General features: G+C 38.4%; 1 protein-coding gene across 1 annotated transcript; it reads left to right on the top strand.

The window, feature by feature from the left end:
- Nucleotides 1-3,646: 3,646 nt before the first annotated feature.
- On the top strand, nt 3,647-5,589 carry LOC114518650. The gene is made up of 2 exons (XM_028538656.1): nt 3,647-4,075; nt 4,486-5,589. Exons 1-2 carry the CDS (start codon nt 3,647-3,649, stop codon nt 5,587-5,589), a joined length of 1,533 nt encoding a protein of 510 aa, XP_028394457.1.
- The last annotated feature ends 12,844 nt before the right edge of the window (nt 5,590-18,433 follow it).

The following is an 18,433-nucleotide window of genomic DNA, read 5'->3' as shown; positions in this document are numbered from 1 at the left end:
TCCCCGGAATCTTCGCTCAAAATATTTCTTACAGCGTGTTCTTCGTTCCTTTGCTCCTCGAAATCCATAGCAAAAGCTTATATCAGATTTAAGGGATTAAATATGTATCAAATTTCGGAAAGCCTTATCAACTCACTATTATTTACCCCGAGGCGATGCACACTAAAAGTCACATGATTTTTTTTCCTTTGATGCGCGACATATTTGCCGCCCCTCTTTGAAGTTTGCCGGCTTTCCAAACCATCCTATTTCTATTAACTGTGGTATAGCACAGCATACCACTTGCCATGATGTAGGATTCTGCATTGGGTGGGCTTAAGAACTTCCATGTTTCCTCCATTGACTGCACTGCTTGCTCTAAAGTATCACTTTTCTTAAAATTTGGCTTCTGTTCATATTCTGAATCATCAAATTCATCATTGGATTCGTCTTCAGAAATATCACTACTGCACTTGGTATCTTCAGTGTCAATCTCCTTGTAAGCACTTTCACGAACATTAATCTTTCTAGCCACAAAAGGGTAAATCATAACTGGACGTTTACCATTTTTCCGACAAGCAACTTTTGCACACACTGAGCGAAGGACGTTGCGACATGAAGAGCATTCCTTTAACCCTGAAGCATCACATTTATTTCGACTCATGACACATACAGGTTTCTTTACACTTGTAGAAGGCCGTTCTATCATTAAGTTTCGATTTTCTTTTGCTTTCTGAGCTTCCAGTTTGCAATCTTCCTCCTCTTTTATTGACTTTACTACTTGGAGCATATCTTTGCCCTCCATTGTGTGACCCGGACGTTTGTTTCTGCCTTTTTCGGAGTAATTTTGTTGTTTGTAAGAAGGCCAAGGATTTTGTGAAGCTGTCAGTACAGTGCAGAATTTTTTCGCACATTCTGAGGTGATAACACGTAACCATGTGAGGTTGATGGATCTTCATTAATGTGGTTTTCTTCAAGAATGCCTGCAGCTTGCGCAAATTTTTCTGTTTGCATGAAGTTAACATTTAATCCAGTTGCTGTAACACCAACACGTTTTGCAGCTTTCAGAAGAGATTGTTTAGACACCCATCCATTCCACATGTTTGCAAAGATTTGCATGAATCCTTCTCGGTTAATGCTTCTGGCACTAGTGAACAGTTCATGTTTTGAGTTCTTGTAGCTTAGATGTAAAGTGCGGTTAACTTGGTCTAAAAGTTGTGTCACCCCTAAAAGCAATACCATCTATGGTAAGTTTGGTGTGCAAAACTAATGTAACTATATAATTTATCAACCTTATTCAATTAACAGTTTTTATATAAAGATGGGTATGTATGTGTTTATTATAATAAAAGATATGTAATTCCATTACACACATTGCTTAACAAGATTATGAAGATTCAAAGAGTAATTACCCAGTAAGTTATGATACCTTGTCAAAGGGTAAGTGTTATAAAATTAGCTCCACACTAAAAATACTTTTAAACATAGAAACCTGTTGTATCAGGTGGAGTCAGAAATAAACGTATATCATTGTCATGAAGAAACTTCATTACATCAATGTCGAATCTGGAAGTATGCCCATCACTTAGTACAACCACAGGACGTTGTACGTTGTTCTCCTTCAGATACTTATCAAACAGCTTGTAACATTCCAGAAGTGAACAGTGGTCTTGACCTCCTTTTTCTGTAGATGAAATGAGCAAGTTGTTGATGTTTTTGACTCCTTCTGCTGGTGCCATGTTACTTGTAATACCCTTTCCAGATAAAACATTAAGGTTTTGTTTTACTGTATGCATGTTTGTTATACATGCTATACATGGGCAGTTAATAACAACTGTACCTGCAAAAAAAACCAATGGATGGATTTTTACACTTTCTCTATTCTATCACTGAACACGTTTGCAAGTCTCACCACGTCCAGCATAAACCAAACCATTAGGTGTTCCATCTACACCATAGTTAATAAACTGGGGAGTTTCATCATGATTAAATATCTGACTTAGGTTGATATCTCCTTCCCATACACCTGGCCCAATTTTCACAGCATTGGTAAATATGCCTGTGGATATTAGTTCCTCAGCAAGTTCATGTATAAAATAATACAATGTATACTCTGAGTAAGATCTATATTAATAATCTATTAAAATTAATTAAAATGATCAATTTAAAAGCAAAATACAAGAGAAATTCATGACCCTAAACAGATCTTTGGTACAGATTTCATATAGGTACTTCTGGTCAATGTTTTTACAGCTAAAGGCCTTTAACAGGAGAGTTATTATATATATATATATATATATATATATATATATATATTTATATATTATATATATATATATATCTAGCTATCTAGATAGAAATATAGATAGATAGATAGATAGATAGATAGATAGATAGATAGATAGATCTTTATTTGAATTTGGATTTAAGTTAGCAAGAAGTATGGTAGTATCTCTGAATTATTTAAAAGTTATATACAAATAAATAGTATATATCTATAGTAATTACAAGCTTTGAGAAAAAAAATATATATATATATATATACTGGCTATGAAAAATGTTTTTGCTAATAGGTGATTTAAAAGAGTTTAGGTTTATAACTGTTCTTTCAGTGTCAGATAACTCATTCCAATACTTTGGTGCACAGTATCTAAAAGAATATTGTACATAAGCAGGAGCTTACATAAGCAGACCAAAATAAGGATATCTTGAATGCGATGATGTTTAAGTGAAACAGTGTTACTTTCGTTTAACAGTGAATAGTAATCGCTAGTTGCATTGTTAAGGACATAACGTAACGTAAAGCACACTTGTTAATTCTCTCTAATTTAAGTTGATTCCGGGCACCACAATAATTCCATACAATGCTGCAATAGTTGAGGTGCGAGAGTATAAAGGCATTGTAGATCTTCATTTTAGCATCACTTGATATTAAGTTCTTGAATCGATTTAGAACAGCAAGTTGAGAGCTAACCTTATGACAAAGATTAGATATATGTTTATCAAATTTTAGCTTATTATCTAAGTTAATACCAAGCAGATGGATGTTTTCCTCTACAAGGATGTAAACATCCTAATACAGATATCAATTTGATTTCAATTTTTTTACTTAAACTTTACCTGCACTAATTCAAAATGTATGCATTTATCAATGTTGCTACAAAACCTGGTGTACACTTCATATTTTGCACTGTGCCCCATGGAATCAAACCTCTCATCTCCACACCATGTCAAGTTCTCTTTCCTTTTTAATGACTCCATCAATGATGTGCTGTAAGCTTTCCAATGTTTGACAATAGCAGGGAACATACAATTTTTCTGATGGTAAAGAAATGTTCAAACAGAGTAGACCATCAAACCAAGATGCTTACATATAAGTAGCACCTTGCTAACAGAAGCACCAGCCATGAGTATTGCCAAACTTAAAAGGATGTTACCAGCAGGATGTTTACCAAGCAAATATGGCTGACTCTTCCACACAAAAGGATTACTCTTACATCTGTCACACTCTTGGAACACAGTTACCATTGTACCATTAATTTTCATTGACACTTTTGGTTTTCCTTCTTTGCAATTAAAGCAAAACAAATTAAACAGAGTAAACTATCCTAAATGTATTAGCTAGTTGTTTTTGCCAAAATGTATCAAAAAAGTTGTTTTTGCTAAAATGTATCAGCAACTTTTGGAGCTAATTGATGGATACACTGACGAAAAAAGAGCCAACGCTCTACAAGTTCGGGAGACAATAAACGAAACCCTCAGAGCCATGAAGGAATTGGATTCGGATATTCTCAAGTTCATCGTGGCTGACAAGGAGTCAACTGAAGAAGATGTCGCAAAAGAAATCGAAGAATCATCTAAGTTACGGGCAGAGGCGAAAAAACTGATTAAGCGTCTCTATGAGAGACTGAAATTAACTGTTGTTAATTCACAGGGAATTAGCAATGGAGCGGTAGATGAGGTAAATGTGGGGGCAAGTACGAGTTTTGCTGCGAGTGAAGATTCGAGCGAGGTGATCACAGCTGCTAAGAGACATGTCGCGCAGGAACGTGCAAAGCTACCAAAACTAGAAGTAAAAGATTCGACGAAAATCTGTGTAATATTCTAGAGTTTTGGGACTTGTTCGAAAGCTCCATGCACCGTAATGATGGCTTATCAGATGTAGATAAGTTTAACTACCTATGGGGGCTCGTAGACGGATCGACAAAGGCACATATTGCTGGGTTTTCATTGACTTTGGCAAATTATATATTGGCGGTGAATATTCTCAAGGAAAGATACGGAAAGAAATCGGCAGTTCAGCGCGCACATATGAAAAAACTGTTGAAGGTTGACCGGGTGAGAGATGAAAACGATGTTTCCTCGTTACAACGGTTGTGTGACAGGGTCGAAACAAATTACAGGGGTTTGGAAGCACTCGGAGTCCTAAAAGAATCGTATTCGTCCAATGTTGTGCTATCAATCCTCGTCAAATTACCGGAATCTGTGTGACTATTAATTACACAGGGAAAAAATTATCACAAGTGGACTGTAGACGATTTACTGACACCATTAAAAGAGGAAATTTCGTTGCGCGAGGAGCATCATCACAAAGATGCAGAGCGTGGTAAAGATGGGCGTGAGAGGGGAGACAGACGTTGGAATCCTGGAACAAAAACGACACAAGCGTTTTTGACAAAAGTGCGAATGGCGAATTGTGCGTTTTGCCTTGGTCAGCATCACCATGAAGATTGCAAGAAAGTAAAGACTCTGGAGAACCGTATGCAAATAATTATAAAATATTCTCGTTGTTTCAAATGCTTAAATAAGGGACACATAGGGAGGAACTGTAGTATAAGAGTAAAATGTAGTGCATGCAAAAAAGAACATCATACAGCTTTGTGTGATGCAGAGAATAACCCAGAGGGCCTGGAGGTAGAAGGGGAGGAAGGAAATTTAAGTCCTACCAATGGTACGGGTACCATAGCTACACTAGTTGTTAGTCCGAAAAATAAGGTTGTTAAGTTGGGATGTAGTGTGGCGTTGCAGACGGCTCAAGCAATGTTGGTTGGGCAGAAAACTGCACAAGCAAGAGTGTTGTTTGACTCAGGGAGTCAACGGTCCTTTGTCACTACAAAATGGGCTAGAGAATTGGGTTGTAAGATGTTGCGGAGAGAATTGTTGAGTGTTGGGGCGTTTGGGCAGAGAGCTTTGAAGACAAAGGTGCGAGAGGTTGTTCAGTTAGATTTGAAGTCTATTCGAGGTGATGTGGTTGTGTCCGTTGAGGCCTATGTTGTGCCAGAGATTTCTTTCATTAGAAATCATTTGGACCTGGTACAGGATAGTTATTCGCATTTGAAGGGTCTTTGGTTAGCAGATGTTTGTATGTCTAATGTAGAGTTGGAAATCTATGTTTTGGTTGGCGCTGATTATTTGTGGATGTTTCACGGGGATCGTATTGTGCATTGTAAGGCTGATGAGCCTGTGGCGATTGAGACTTTGTTGGGCTGGGTGTTGTGGGGACCAGTTGGATTGGCAAGTCGAGATGCGGATGATAGTGCGGTTGTGAGTATTGTAAGTTGTGAGCCACCCGTAGATGTAGGTTTAGTTTTGGGAGTTAGAGAGTATTGAGATTCAGGCAGATGTAGACGTGCATGAGTCAGTTTTCAGCGATTTAAAGTTCAATGGGCAGCGTTATTCAGTAGGTCTACCTTGGAGGGAGAATCACAATCTGTTGCCATCAAATTATGAGGTGAGCTTTGAACGCATGAAAGGCCAGATTGGGCAACAAATTAAACCCTATAGTGTATCGATTTTGTCAGGTTGTGTTTGGAGTGAATTCGTCGCCGTTCCTGCTTAATGCCACGACATCACATAAGTGAGTATGTGCTGAAGGATGCAGAGTTTGCGGAAAAAATGCTAATAGGGTTTTATGTAGACGATTTAGCAAACGGTGAAAAGTCTACAGAGAAGGCGTATTTGCTTTATATGAAAGCTAGAGAGCGCTTGGCAGAGGGCGGATTTAATTTGCGTAAATGGCGCACAAACAACAACAAATTGCGGTTGCAAATTGAAAGAGAAAACTCAGAGCAAAGTGCTCCCAAGGGACTTGAGCCAACATATGCCAAAACAGGATTGCATGCCAAGCCGGAGATCAAGTTGATAAGGTATTTTGGGCTCGAGTGGGATTGCATCAAAAATACAATTAAGTTTAGTTTTGGCCATTTGACCCAGAAAGCGCAAAGGTTAAAGCCTTCGAAGAGAAATGTTTTGAGCCTTCTTGCTCATATATTTGACCCCCTAGGACTTATAAGCCCAACAGTTGCAAAGGCTAAGATTTTATTTCAGGATATTTGTGTCAGCAGGCTAGATTGGGATGATGTATTGAGTAGGAACTTGAGAGAAAAGTGGGAAAGGTGGTTTGTAGATCTTAGGGAGACTGAGGAAGTGATACTTGAGAGGTATGAGGAAGAACGAGTAGGCGATAGAGTTAGTACAGGAGGAGCCAAACATTGGTTGCATGGTTTCGGTGATGCGTCAAAGAGAGCATATTGTGCCGTTGTATATCTTGTTACAATTGAAAGCGGTAAAGCATATGTTAAGTTGATCGCTAGCAAAACTCGAGTTACACCGCTAAAGGAATTGACAATACCATGATTAGAATTAATGGCAGCTAGGATTTTGGCACAGTTGATGCATGCAGTAAAGAATACCTTAGAATCTGAGTATAAGTTAGAGGGTATTAAGTATTGGACGGATAGTAAGACGACGCTGTGTTGGATACGCAACACAGGAGAGTGGAAACAGTTTGTTAGACATACAGTTGATGAAGTCTTGAAATTGACCAATAAGCTTTATTGGGGACATTGCCCGGGAAAGGAAAATCCCGCTGATTTAGGGTCCAGAGGTGTTTTGGTCTCAGAATTCAAAAATAGCAAACTTTGGTGGATAGGACCGGGATGGTTAACAGGATCACCAAGTGACTGGCCACAGTTGGGGGATATTCTACCCACATCAGAAAGTAAGGAAGAGAAAAAAATTGAGTGTCAATTTAATGATAACTGTAGATTCTCTGTACGGAATTTCAAATTTGATTAAAGTAACTAAGTTCAGTTCTCATACTAAATTATTAAGAGTGACAGGTTGGTTGAAACGATTTGTTGGAAATTTGAAAAGGAAGAAAGCAGGGGATAGCATAGTCAATGGAACATTGCATAAGAGTTAGTTGAGAGAAGCTGAGGTAGAGTGGATAAAGGTAGCACAATTAGTTTTAAAAGACCAAACTAGTTATAGCTAGTTAGAACGACAGTATGAATTATTAGAAAGAGATGGCATATTGTATTGTACCGGAAGATTAATCAAATCCGATTTAGACATAGAACCAAGAGAGCCAATAGTTTTGCCAAAGGGTCATATATTTACCAAGGTGGTTATAAAACGTTGTCATGATTATGTTGATTATGCACTATGGTGTAATAATGGTGTAATATGCACAATGGTGTAAGGTGTAAGCACAGCTTAGGTCGAAATATTGGGTTCCTCAGGGAAGACAAGAGGTGAAACGAATGTTAGCAACTTGTGTGATATACAAGAAATGGAAATGCAAGCCATGTACCAAACCGCGCCAGGCGGCGTTGCCAAGATTTTGCATTACAAAATCTGCACCATTTGCAAACTCAGGCGTTGATTTCACGGGGCTGTTCAAACCGCCCCTTAGTGGGGAGGTTTTTTCGAAAGGCTGGTTGGGGTGATTGGGAAGCGAAACTTACGTTCGATTAATTAAGAACGATATTAGTAGAAGCGACAGTAAATGATAGACCTTTAACCTACGATTACGATTACGATGAAGTAGGGAGCGAAGTATTGACACCCTCACACTTGATTCACGGAAGGCGAATTATTGCATTACCAGACAGCCAAACTCAGGTTAACAGTAAGTATGAATCTAAGGGAGACACCATAGCTAGGTTTAGGTATATAGGTACAGTCATAGAGCATTTCTGGAATAGATGGAAACAGGAATATCTCAAACTTGAGAGAGTTCCACAAGGTATGTATATCAGAGAAGCGGCAGGTGTCAGTGAGTGTAGGAGATGTTGTTGTTCGAGCAGGGAAAAAAGAGAGGAGACAGAGGAGGACGGGTATTGTGAAGGAGTTGATTGTCGGCAAGGATGGAGTTGTTTGTGGTGGTAAGGTTTGTGTTATGACAAATGGTTGCAAGCAGATGATTAATAGGGCCATGCAGCACTTGTACCCGTTTAAAGCTGGTCGAGTGGAAGTTGGTAAAAAGGTTGAGGCGGTGAAGAAGGAAAATGTTGTTAAGAGGGTTGCAAGGAAGGCCGCCTTGGATGCAAGGTGGAAAACACAGGCGATGCTTGACTCGTAGGCGAGTCAAGGGGGGGGGGAATGTTGGAAATATTGTGTGTATGTGTGTATATGTTAGTAAATGTGTGTGGTTGCCATTGTCAGTGTGTTTATGTGAATGATAAATATATTTACCATATAATGCATGGAACAAACAGGATGAATGTAAAATAACGAAAAACAACAGGAAACAATCCTAAATGTATCCTAAATGTTTTTGCCAAAATGTATCGAAACGGGAGAAATATGTCCAAGGTTTGTTGTTAGTGCCAAGTTAGTGGTTTGAGGTAAACAAAGTACGTCAGAACGGTTTCCGAACTGGGACTATAAGTAAATGTGTAGAGCTGTATTATAGGCAGATTGTTTTAGCTTATTTAAGATTGTTTTAGATTGGTTTTAAAGCGTTTTAGAATTGTTTTAAAAATTTGAAATATGAGAGTTATATATAATTATCTCAAAATGACCTATAGTTGAGACATTTTCACTAATATCTCCAGTTCTATATGTGCCCCTGCAATGAAAGTCCTATCATCAGATTTCCCATGGTGACAGGAATCTTTTGATACCCATTACATAGTTGTATATAGCATAGTTGTCTTTTGAAAATTGAAAATATGAGAGTTATATTATTATTTCAAAATTAGCTAAAGTTGAGAAATTTTCACTAATATCTCCAGTTCTATACGTTCCCCTACAATGAAAGTCTTATCATTAGATTCCTCATAGTGAGAGGAATCTTTCGCTACCCATTACATAGTTGTATATAGTTGATTTTGGATTATCTCAAAATGACCTATAGTTAAGACATGTTCACTAATATCTCCAGTTCTATACGTTCCCCTGCAATGAAAGTCCTATTCATACCACTCATAATGATATGCGAAAATTAAAACAATCAAAACAATAGTCCCAAAGGGCCAAATCATGCAGAACACGCTAAGGTAATTACGGGAGAGACTATAAATGCCCTGCCTTGTCTACCACACGCCTTCTTGCTCAGATTGGCGGACAAGCAGAAGGTTCTTCAAGAATTGGCGAAGTTGACCCACGCAAATTTCAGTTCGAATGGCAGAAAATAATGTACAATACCCTGTGGCTAAGGAAGTCCTTGATGATGACGGTTAAGTCCATGAACCACCTCCTGAACAACACCAGCTGCCACAGCCACAACAAGCCCAACAACCGCAAGCACAAGCACCGCCACAACAGCCCCAACATTCAGATGAACGACTACCACCAGCCTTGGGCAATCGGGAAGAACTAGAGGTGTGTATGTTGATTAATTTCTCCCTCCTATGTCTAATCTTTCTTACGATAATTATGTGATAATCATGTGATAATTGATGACTAAATTTGCAAGTTCGCCAACTTAACTTTCGTTCTTACTATGTTAAATACTCCAGTTCTATCATATTCATACAGCATGAGGAATTATAATCCATGTGAGTTTATTGTGATTACTACCTCCTATACAACAATTCTATCTGTGAATTGTATTCTGTTAATCCAATAGTATATAATCTTTATTTTTTGAACTGGGCTGCTTCAGCATACATACAACAGACTATCAGTATTAGCGTTCTGCCGCTATTACTCTCTTTCCGTATCGATGATAATACTAGCTCTGATATGGCACTATCTATCTACCTGCATATCTCTATCGGTCACGTCGTCTCGCATGAACGTTGGGGCGCTATAAGTATTAAAGACTTGGCAACTAGCTCCTTCTATCTCTGTCCGCCGTATATTGCACTTACATCCTCCCATACCACTAATTTATCCTTACGGCAATTAATACAGTGCCAGATCAATTTCTTAGTCTTCAAATAGTATTCTTAATGGTAATTTTCATCTTCATTATAGTATTGTATATATAACTACTGTAGGTTACTATCCGAGTGTGTATTTTCAACGAATTGTATTACTGGTAATGTCTCATTATTTGTATGTGCATTAAATGTGACAGGAATAGGTGCTGATGTGCGCAAGCTAGGGTTAATGTAGTTGGTCATTGTTTGTTTAGTCTCACCAATTAATTGTATAACTGTAGGTTGCCAGTATGCATGTCCTTTTACCAAAATCCCGGTAATTTGTCATTCAGGGTGTAAACTGTAATTTCACCAATTTGTATAACTGTGGGCGTACTTCCACCAAGCTTTGTTAATGGCAGTTTGTTATTCGGCGTGTAGTTTCACCATTTTGTATAACTGGTAGGTTCCAGTGTGTGTGTATTTTCACGAAACTCTGTTAATGGCAGTTTGTCATTCAAGGTGTAGTTTCACCATTTTGTATAACTGGTAGGTTCCAGTGTGCGTGTATTTTCACCAAAGTCTCATAATGGGAGTTTGTCATTCGGGGTGTAGTTTCACCATTTTGTATAATTGGTAGATTCCATGCAATGTGCGTGTATTTTCACAAAACTTTGTTAATGGCAGTTGTCATTCCGGGTGTAATTTCACCAACAGTTTGTAACTGGTAGGTTCCAGTGTGGTTGTATTTTCACCAAGCTCTGTTAAGGGCCTGTTAATGGAAGTTTGCCATCCGGGGTGTGACTTGACCAATGTATATAACTGGTAGATTACCACTGTGGCTGTATTTTCACCAAATTCTGTTACTGGCAGTTTGTCATTCGGGGTGTAGTTTCATCGCTTTGTATAAATGGAAAAGATGGCCTGCAATGTGGATGTCCTGTCACCACAGTCTGTTAATGCAAATTAGCATTGCGTCTCGTTTTACTAATTTGTTAACATGGCACGCTACCAGTGTGGGTGTATGATTGCAACTAATGAAGATGTATTTTCGTTCAATATCTGTTTGATGGTGTATTTCATTGACTTGTATTTGTGGCAAGTTGCCGCCTATCTCCTATAGTTGTTCAGAGGGTCACCTAGCAATCTTTTACCAGCTTATGAGCATATGTTATGAAAACTTGTCAGTTGGCGTGTATTCAGTAATTACGTATATAATGCCGCGTAATGTTTCAATTCTGCCAGTCATTTCATTGATTGAGTGAATATATATAACTATATATATTACATTGTCAATTAACTCGGCTTGTAATTTTACCAGGTTAAGTTGGCATTGTGTTAATTTATTGTCCGGTAGGACCTAGAGTCAGGTAACTTACTTTAACACAGGTTGACATGTACATACTAAGAGCTTCGGTCAGGTCTCGGCCAAAAGAATGCTGTAGACTGTGATATTTGGGATTACTCTGATGATGGCACCGCTCACCGCTGCACACCTTGTCTTATTGTCCTTGATAGATGGCTGAATGTTGCATGGTTATGTTGATCTTTATGTATTATTACCTTATTTGAAGAAGAGTTTATTTCTTTTTTTATTGTGGATAAAATTTCCCTTCTTTTGTGCTTAGACTTTAAGAAATACAGTACAGAGACTTCAGTCTTCAGTTGATGTTTTGACCAAGGCCTCTGTTGAGAGTATCCTCCATCGAATTATGAACTATTTGTTACGTCCGTTATCAGAGTTTAACAAATTTGAAGCTTTGGAGATGATAGAGAAGTTACAAAATTTGGCGCATGATCGCAAACATACAAAGTCCCGCCAGCGCATTTCCGGGCCCTTCTCCTTCGACTTCTCGGCGACAAGGACTAGGAGCGTGTTTCAGAAGTGGTCGCGAAAGTACAGAAAACTTTCATGCAACAACGCACGCCAAGGCCATCGACATCAGCGTCCTCCTATTCTAGTGGTCGTCGTGCCAGTGCCATTTATCAAGACTTCTAATCCTAAAATGTGTTTTTTGTTTCTTACTCGCTTTGTTTTCTTCCTATGTCACAGTGTTGTGTTTGCCTTGAAAACGGGGTATCTAAACCAACCCTCTCGGTTCACTGGGTCAAGGCACTCACTTCCCTGCTGACGACTGGGTTCCCCTACATGGATTAGTTATAGTACAGTTATATAGTCTCGCCCCTTATATTGTGTTCTTTGCGGTAGGGATCATTCGTCATGACACGTTAGTGATATAAGTATAACCCCACTGTTCCTTTTTAATAGCATTTTGTACCGTGGGGCTGGGAATATGACGAAGAATAATTTGACATACAAGTGACCTAGGCAGCATCACAAACTCGCACTGTTCAATGGGTTAACTCAAATGGGGATCCCATCACGGTCAGTGGGGAAGTGGTGCCAAATGCTGGTCTCACCACCATCGTAAACCCATGGCAGGATGCAAACACATTGAGGCGCTTTTTGTGCGCCTTTCCATTAGACAATCCTTTGAAACGCCCTGCGCCCGGTCCAGAGTAGCACGCATAATTCACACCATCTCGGTATATTTAAATGTGTGCATTGGGAGAGGTTGAGGAGTGGGAAAAGTTTAGGACTGGGTAATTTTGAGGATTGTGTAATTGTGAGGATTGGGTAAATTTGAGGATTGGGTAATTTTGAGGATTGGGTAATTTTAAGGATTGGGTAGTCTTGAGGATTGGGTTAAATAGGTGGACTAGTAATAAAGCTATCTAGAGGAAAAGTGTATTCTGTATGAATGTCGCCCTGTTTTAGTGGAGCGTAAGTTACCGAAGGTTTGTCTGGCACTGATCAATATTCCCCAATTCCTTAATACAATTTGAGCACGAATGGTGAGTGGTATGAAATAGGATACTATTCATACCACTCACAATGATATGCGAAAATTAAAACAATCAAAACAATAGTCCCAAAGGGCCAAATCATGCAGAACATGCTAAGGTAATTACAGGAGAGACTATAAATGCCCTGCCTTGTCTACCACACGCCTTCTTGCTCAGATCGGCGGACAAGCAGAAGGTTCTTCAAGAATTGGCGAATGAAATTCGCGTGGGTCACAACATTCGCCACTAAGCTACCAAGCTTAGTCTTGTATGCTGATCAATATTCCCCAATTCCTTAATACAATTTGAGCACGAATGGTGACTGGTATGAAATAGGATACTATCTTTAGATTCCTCATTGTGAGGGTAATCTTTTGATAGCACATACATGGTTGTATATAGCATAGTTTTTTTTTAAAAATTTGAAATATGAGAGTTATTTAATTATCTCCAAATGACCTATAGTTGAGACAATTTCACTAATATCTCCAGTTATATATATTCCCCTGAAATGAAAGTCGTATCATTCGATCCTCATGGTGACAGGAATCTTTTGATACCCATTACATAATTGTAGATAGCATAGTTCTCTTTTGAAAATTGAAAATATGAGTTATATAATTATCTCAAAATTAGCTATAGTTGAGACAATTTCACTAATATCTCCAGTTCTATACATGTTTGTTGACTTATAGACCTATATAACATAAAGTAACGAGGGTACACAAGTGCGCCCGGAAACAAAATGCACGAACACGAGGGAACATTGCCAAAGATACGAAGCGAAGTTAAAGATTTTTGAGCCACAAAAGTAGCGAATTTAAGGCTTGTTTTGTTAGTTTATGTTAATCTAAACAGTGTTTTGGACAAATGTAAGTACAGGAAACTAAGTAGAGGGGTTTAGTCAAAATAAATACTTATATATTTTCTTCCTTTTCTTTGTATTATATAGCTTCAGATTGTAATTATACTATGTATAATCAATTTTGAAACCCAAATCATTGTTGTTTTATTGTGTTGTAATCTGGAGATTTATCACATGTTTGCTGATGGTGCTATGTGACTAAAGTTAATCTTGAAGTATAATGGATAGAACTGAAAAGGATAAAGCCAAGAATGTGCGTCGAAGTGCGAAGGGCTCTCTTACGAGGGTTATCAATGCAGCGAAGGAAATTATTGAGGCAAACCGGTCCAAAGATGAAGTAAGCAAAGCGTTTGAAGATGTAAAAAAGGTCCATAAAGTTTTGTTGACTAAGCGTGACGAATATGCTATTATGTTGAGTGATGAAGAGTTAGAAGAAGCTGAAGCCTGGATGCAAGCCTGCACAAGTGAGTACATAGCCTGTTCCATTTTATGTCATGACTATGTTAATAAGAAGACTGATGAAAATGGTACAAACATTGTGAATGAGGAGGTCCAAAATGCAAAAAATATTGATGGAGTTAATGTAGCTGAAGGAAGCAATGGTGTTATAGAACAGTCTGGAACTGGAAGTAGTAGTGATAATGGGCAAAGTGAACTAAGCACAATCCCAAGTCCAGTAAAGCCCAGTACTAAGTCGCCAAAGTCCTTTACCGTTAAGCATGAAAAAGCCAAACTACCAGTATTTTCGGGTGATGTTCGACAATATTTCATATTCAAGTCGGATTTCAAGCACGCAGTTGAAGCACAGTATTCTGAAAGAGATACGTTGACAGTACTACGTTCATGTTTAAGTTCTGAGCCAGCTAAGTTGATAGAAGGAATAAGTTCTGAATGGAAAGGACCTGTGCATTACATAGCTCATCACGCTGTTGTCCGCCCAGAAAAGAAAAGTACTCCTGTTAGAATTGTCTTCAACAGCTCGGCATCCTACAACGGCCACAGTTTGAACGAGTATTGGTGTAAAGGACCGGACTTGCTCAATAACCTCTTTGGGGTAGTGCTACGGTTTTGAAAAAGAGAGGTAGCTGTTGTCGGTGACATCTCTAAGATGTATCATATGATCGCAATCCCGCTTGCAGACCAGCATGTCCATCTGTTTCTCTGGCGCAACTTGGAAACAGATCGAGAACCAGATGTGTTTGTTAAAACTGTCTTGACGTTTGGCGATCGTCCATCTCCGACTATGGCTACAGTTGCAATGCACAAAACAGCCGAGCTGAAAGAAGAAAACAAACCAAAAGCAGCAGAAGCAATTCAGAAAAATACCTACATGGACGACGTGTGTGATTCGCAAGCCTCAGTTGAAGAAGCTAAACAGCTAATTTCTAATATAGATGAAGTCCTTGATGCTGGTGGGTTTCGTATAAAAGAGTGGATTTCCAACGCCTCATTGACGGATAAAGAAAGTAAAGAGGAAGTAATACTCGGAGCAAATAAAGAGAACATTGTGCAAAAGGTTCTCGGAACAGTTTGGAATCCACAAGAAGATCAGTTTTCATTTGCAGTAAAGACAAATGATCCTGTTATTGAAACACCCCCTAACGGAACAAAGTCAACATCAGCAACGCCTACCAAGATGACGAAACGCATTATCCTCAGCAAATTAGCTGGCATCTTTGATCCCATCGGGGCTGGAGCGGCGATGTTAGTGAAAGCGAAGATTGCTATTCAAGAGCTTTGGCAGCACGGTCTTACCTGGGATGAAGAAATATCGTCTGATTTAAAAAAAAAGTGGACGGTGTTATTCAATGAAATGGCTGCACTTAATGGTATCCGATTTCAACAATGTCTTACTCCGACCGGCGTCATTGGCAATCCAGAGCTAATCACATTCTGCGATGCATCCCGATTAGCCTTTGGGACTTGCTCCTATGTTAGATGGTAGTTGGTAGGTGGAACATTCAGAGTTTGGTTCGTAACGGCAAAGTCTCGGGTCGCCCCCTTAAAGGAGTTAACCATACCCCATCTCAAATTGCAAGCTGCCGTATTGGCAAGTCATCTGGCAAAGTCAATCGAAGTTAGAAACGCAGTTAATGGCAAATCTACCAAAGTTTTGTTTACAGCCACACACGCCACCATTTCTCTACTCGTCAGTTGATTATTTCGGACCTGTTAATGTGAAAGTTGGTCGTAATAAAACAACCAAACATTACGGTGTCATATTTACATGTCTCAATACGCATGCAATACACTGTGAACTTGCAGTAGATGCTAGTGCCACGGAACTTATGCAAGTATTACAACGATTCTTCTCATATCGAGGGTATTCAAAGCTTCTTTTGTCCGACAATGGTACTCAAATGGTTGGAGCAAGTAATGAGTTACATGCTATGATTAAAGGATGGGATGCAAAGCAGCTTAAAGAGTTTTGCGCAGATTGCAGTATAAAATGGCAATTCACAGACCCCGCTCGCTCCTCGCCAAAATGGATGTACCGAGGCTATGGTCAAAACGGTTAAAACTACTCTCAATAAAGCCATTAGTGATACAGTTCTGGCACCGTTCGAGTTATACACAGTCCAACTAGAGATTGCAAACGTAGTTAATCAAAGGCCCATTGGTCGCATTCCCACAGATCCAGATGATGGTCGTTTTTTGTGCCCTAACGATATCTTGCTTGGCAGAGTAACTAGCACAGTTCCTGAAGGTCCATTTAGACAGACGAAGAACCCACGCCACAGATTCAAATTCTGTCAGCGAATCGTTGAAGCATTTTGGAAAAAATGGTTGAGAGATGTGTTACCTCAATTAACCCCGCGAAAGAAGTGGAATACAGAAATGCGAAACGTCCGAGTTGATGATTACTGGTCGTTGCAGATACCAACGCCGTAAGAGGAAAATGGGAAACTGGTAGAGTTATTCAGGTGTTACCCGGACAAGACAATCTCGTAAGAAACGTTGTTGTAAAAACCAGCAAAGGAACTTATTCACGCCCAATCCATAAGATTGCCATAATATATTCAGCCGAAGGTTATGAAGATGAATGAAGAAAAATAATGGGAATTCTCCCATTGCCGGGGGAAATGTTTCGTTCACTTATAGACTTATATAACATAAAGTAACGAGGGTACACAAGTGTGCCCAAAAACAAAATGCACGAACACGAGGGAACATTGCCAAAGATACGAAGCGAAGTTAAAGATTTTTGAGCTACAAAAGTAGCGAATTTAAGGGTTGTTTTGTTAGTTTATGTTCATCTAAACAGTTTTTGGACAAATGTGAGTACAGGAAACTAAGTAGAGGGGTTTAGTCAAAATAAATACTTATATATTTTCTTCCTTTTCTTTGTATTATATAGCTTCAGATTGTAATTATACTATGTATAATCAATTTTGAAACCCAAATCATTGTTGTTTTATTGTGTTGTGTAAGCCATCGGTCCAATACATTCCCCTGCAATGAAAGTCCTGTCTTTAGATTTCTCATTGTGAGAGGAATCTTTTGATAGCACATACATGGCTGTATATAGCATAGTTCTCTTTTAAAAATTTGAAATATGAGAGTTATTTAATTATCTCCAAATGACTTATAGTTGAGACAATTTCACTAATATCTCCAGTTATATATATTCCCCTGCAATGACAGTCGTATCATTAGATTCCTCAGGTGAAAGGAATCTTTTGATACCTATTACATAGTTGTATATAGCATATTTCTCTTTTGAAAATTGAAAATATGAGAGTTATATAATTATCTCAAAATTAGCTATAGTTGAGAAATTTTCACTAATATCTCCAGTTCTATACGTTCCCCTACAATGAAAGTCATATCATTAGATTCCCCATGGTGAAAGAAATCATTTGATACCCCTTACATAGTTGTAAATAGCATAGTTCTCTTTTAAATATGAGAGTTATATAATTATCTCAAAATGACCTATAGTTGAGACGTTTTCACTAATATTTCCAGTTATATATATACTCCTCTGCAATGAAAGTCCTATTGTTAAATTCCTCATGGTGAGAGGAATCTTTTGATACCCATCACATAGTTGTATATAGCATAGTTCTCTTTTGAAAATTTAAAATATGAGAGTTATTTAGGTCACTTCGGTCAAAACCAGTGTGTTATTGTGTGGAAAACGCACCCTAGTTTTTCAATTTCTAACAACTGTCAGCAATTTGGGGTGTATTTAGTGATATATGACCCAAAGTTGTATAATAATTGTGTTAATGTGGGGAAAACAGACCCTAGTTTTCAAATTTCCAACAATTTTCAGCAACTTGGAGGGTATTTACTGATATACCACAGAACGTTGTATAATAATTGTGTTATTGTGTGAAAAACGGACCCTAGTTCTCAAATTTCTAACAATTTTCAACAACGTAGGGTGTATTTCCTGATATACAACACAAAGTGTTATAATATTTCTGTTCTTGTGTGGAAAACAGACCCTAGTTTTCAAATTTCTAACAATTTTCAGCAATTTGGGGTGTATTTACTGATATACCACATAAAGTTGTATAATATTTGTGTTACTATGTGGAAAAGGGACAATAGTTTTCAAATTTTTAACAAGTTTCAGCACTTTGGGGTGTGTTTACTGGTATACAACACAAAGTGTTATAATATTTGGTGTGTATTTGTAACC

Source organism: Dendronephthya gigantea, unplaced genomic scaffold, assembly GCF_004324835.1.
Source record: "Dendronephthya gigantea isolate DGI-Jeju-01 unplaced genomic scaffold, DenGig_1.0 000011F, whole genome shotgun sequence".
In the NCBI taxonomy this organism is placed as follows: domain Eukaryota; kingdom Metazoa; phylum Cnidaria; class Anthozoa; order Malacalcyonacea; family Nephtheidae; genus Dendronephthya; species Dendronephthya gigantea.
The sequence above is the reverse complement of the archived record's forward strand: the minus strand, read 5'-3'. Positions and strand labels throughout refer to the sequence as shown.

What these genes read in the sequence shown, in the direction of transcription:
- LOC114518650 (XM_028538656.1), top strand. Translation starts at nt 3,647, where the DNA reads ATGTATCAGCAACTTTTGGAGCTAATTGATGGATACACTGACGAAAAA. An exon ending in AAGATTCGACGAAAATCTGT is followed by an intron (nt 4,076 to 4,485) that starts GTAATATTCTAG and finishes TTAATTACACAG; the next exon opens with GGAAAAAATTATCACAAGTG.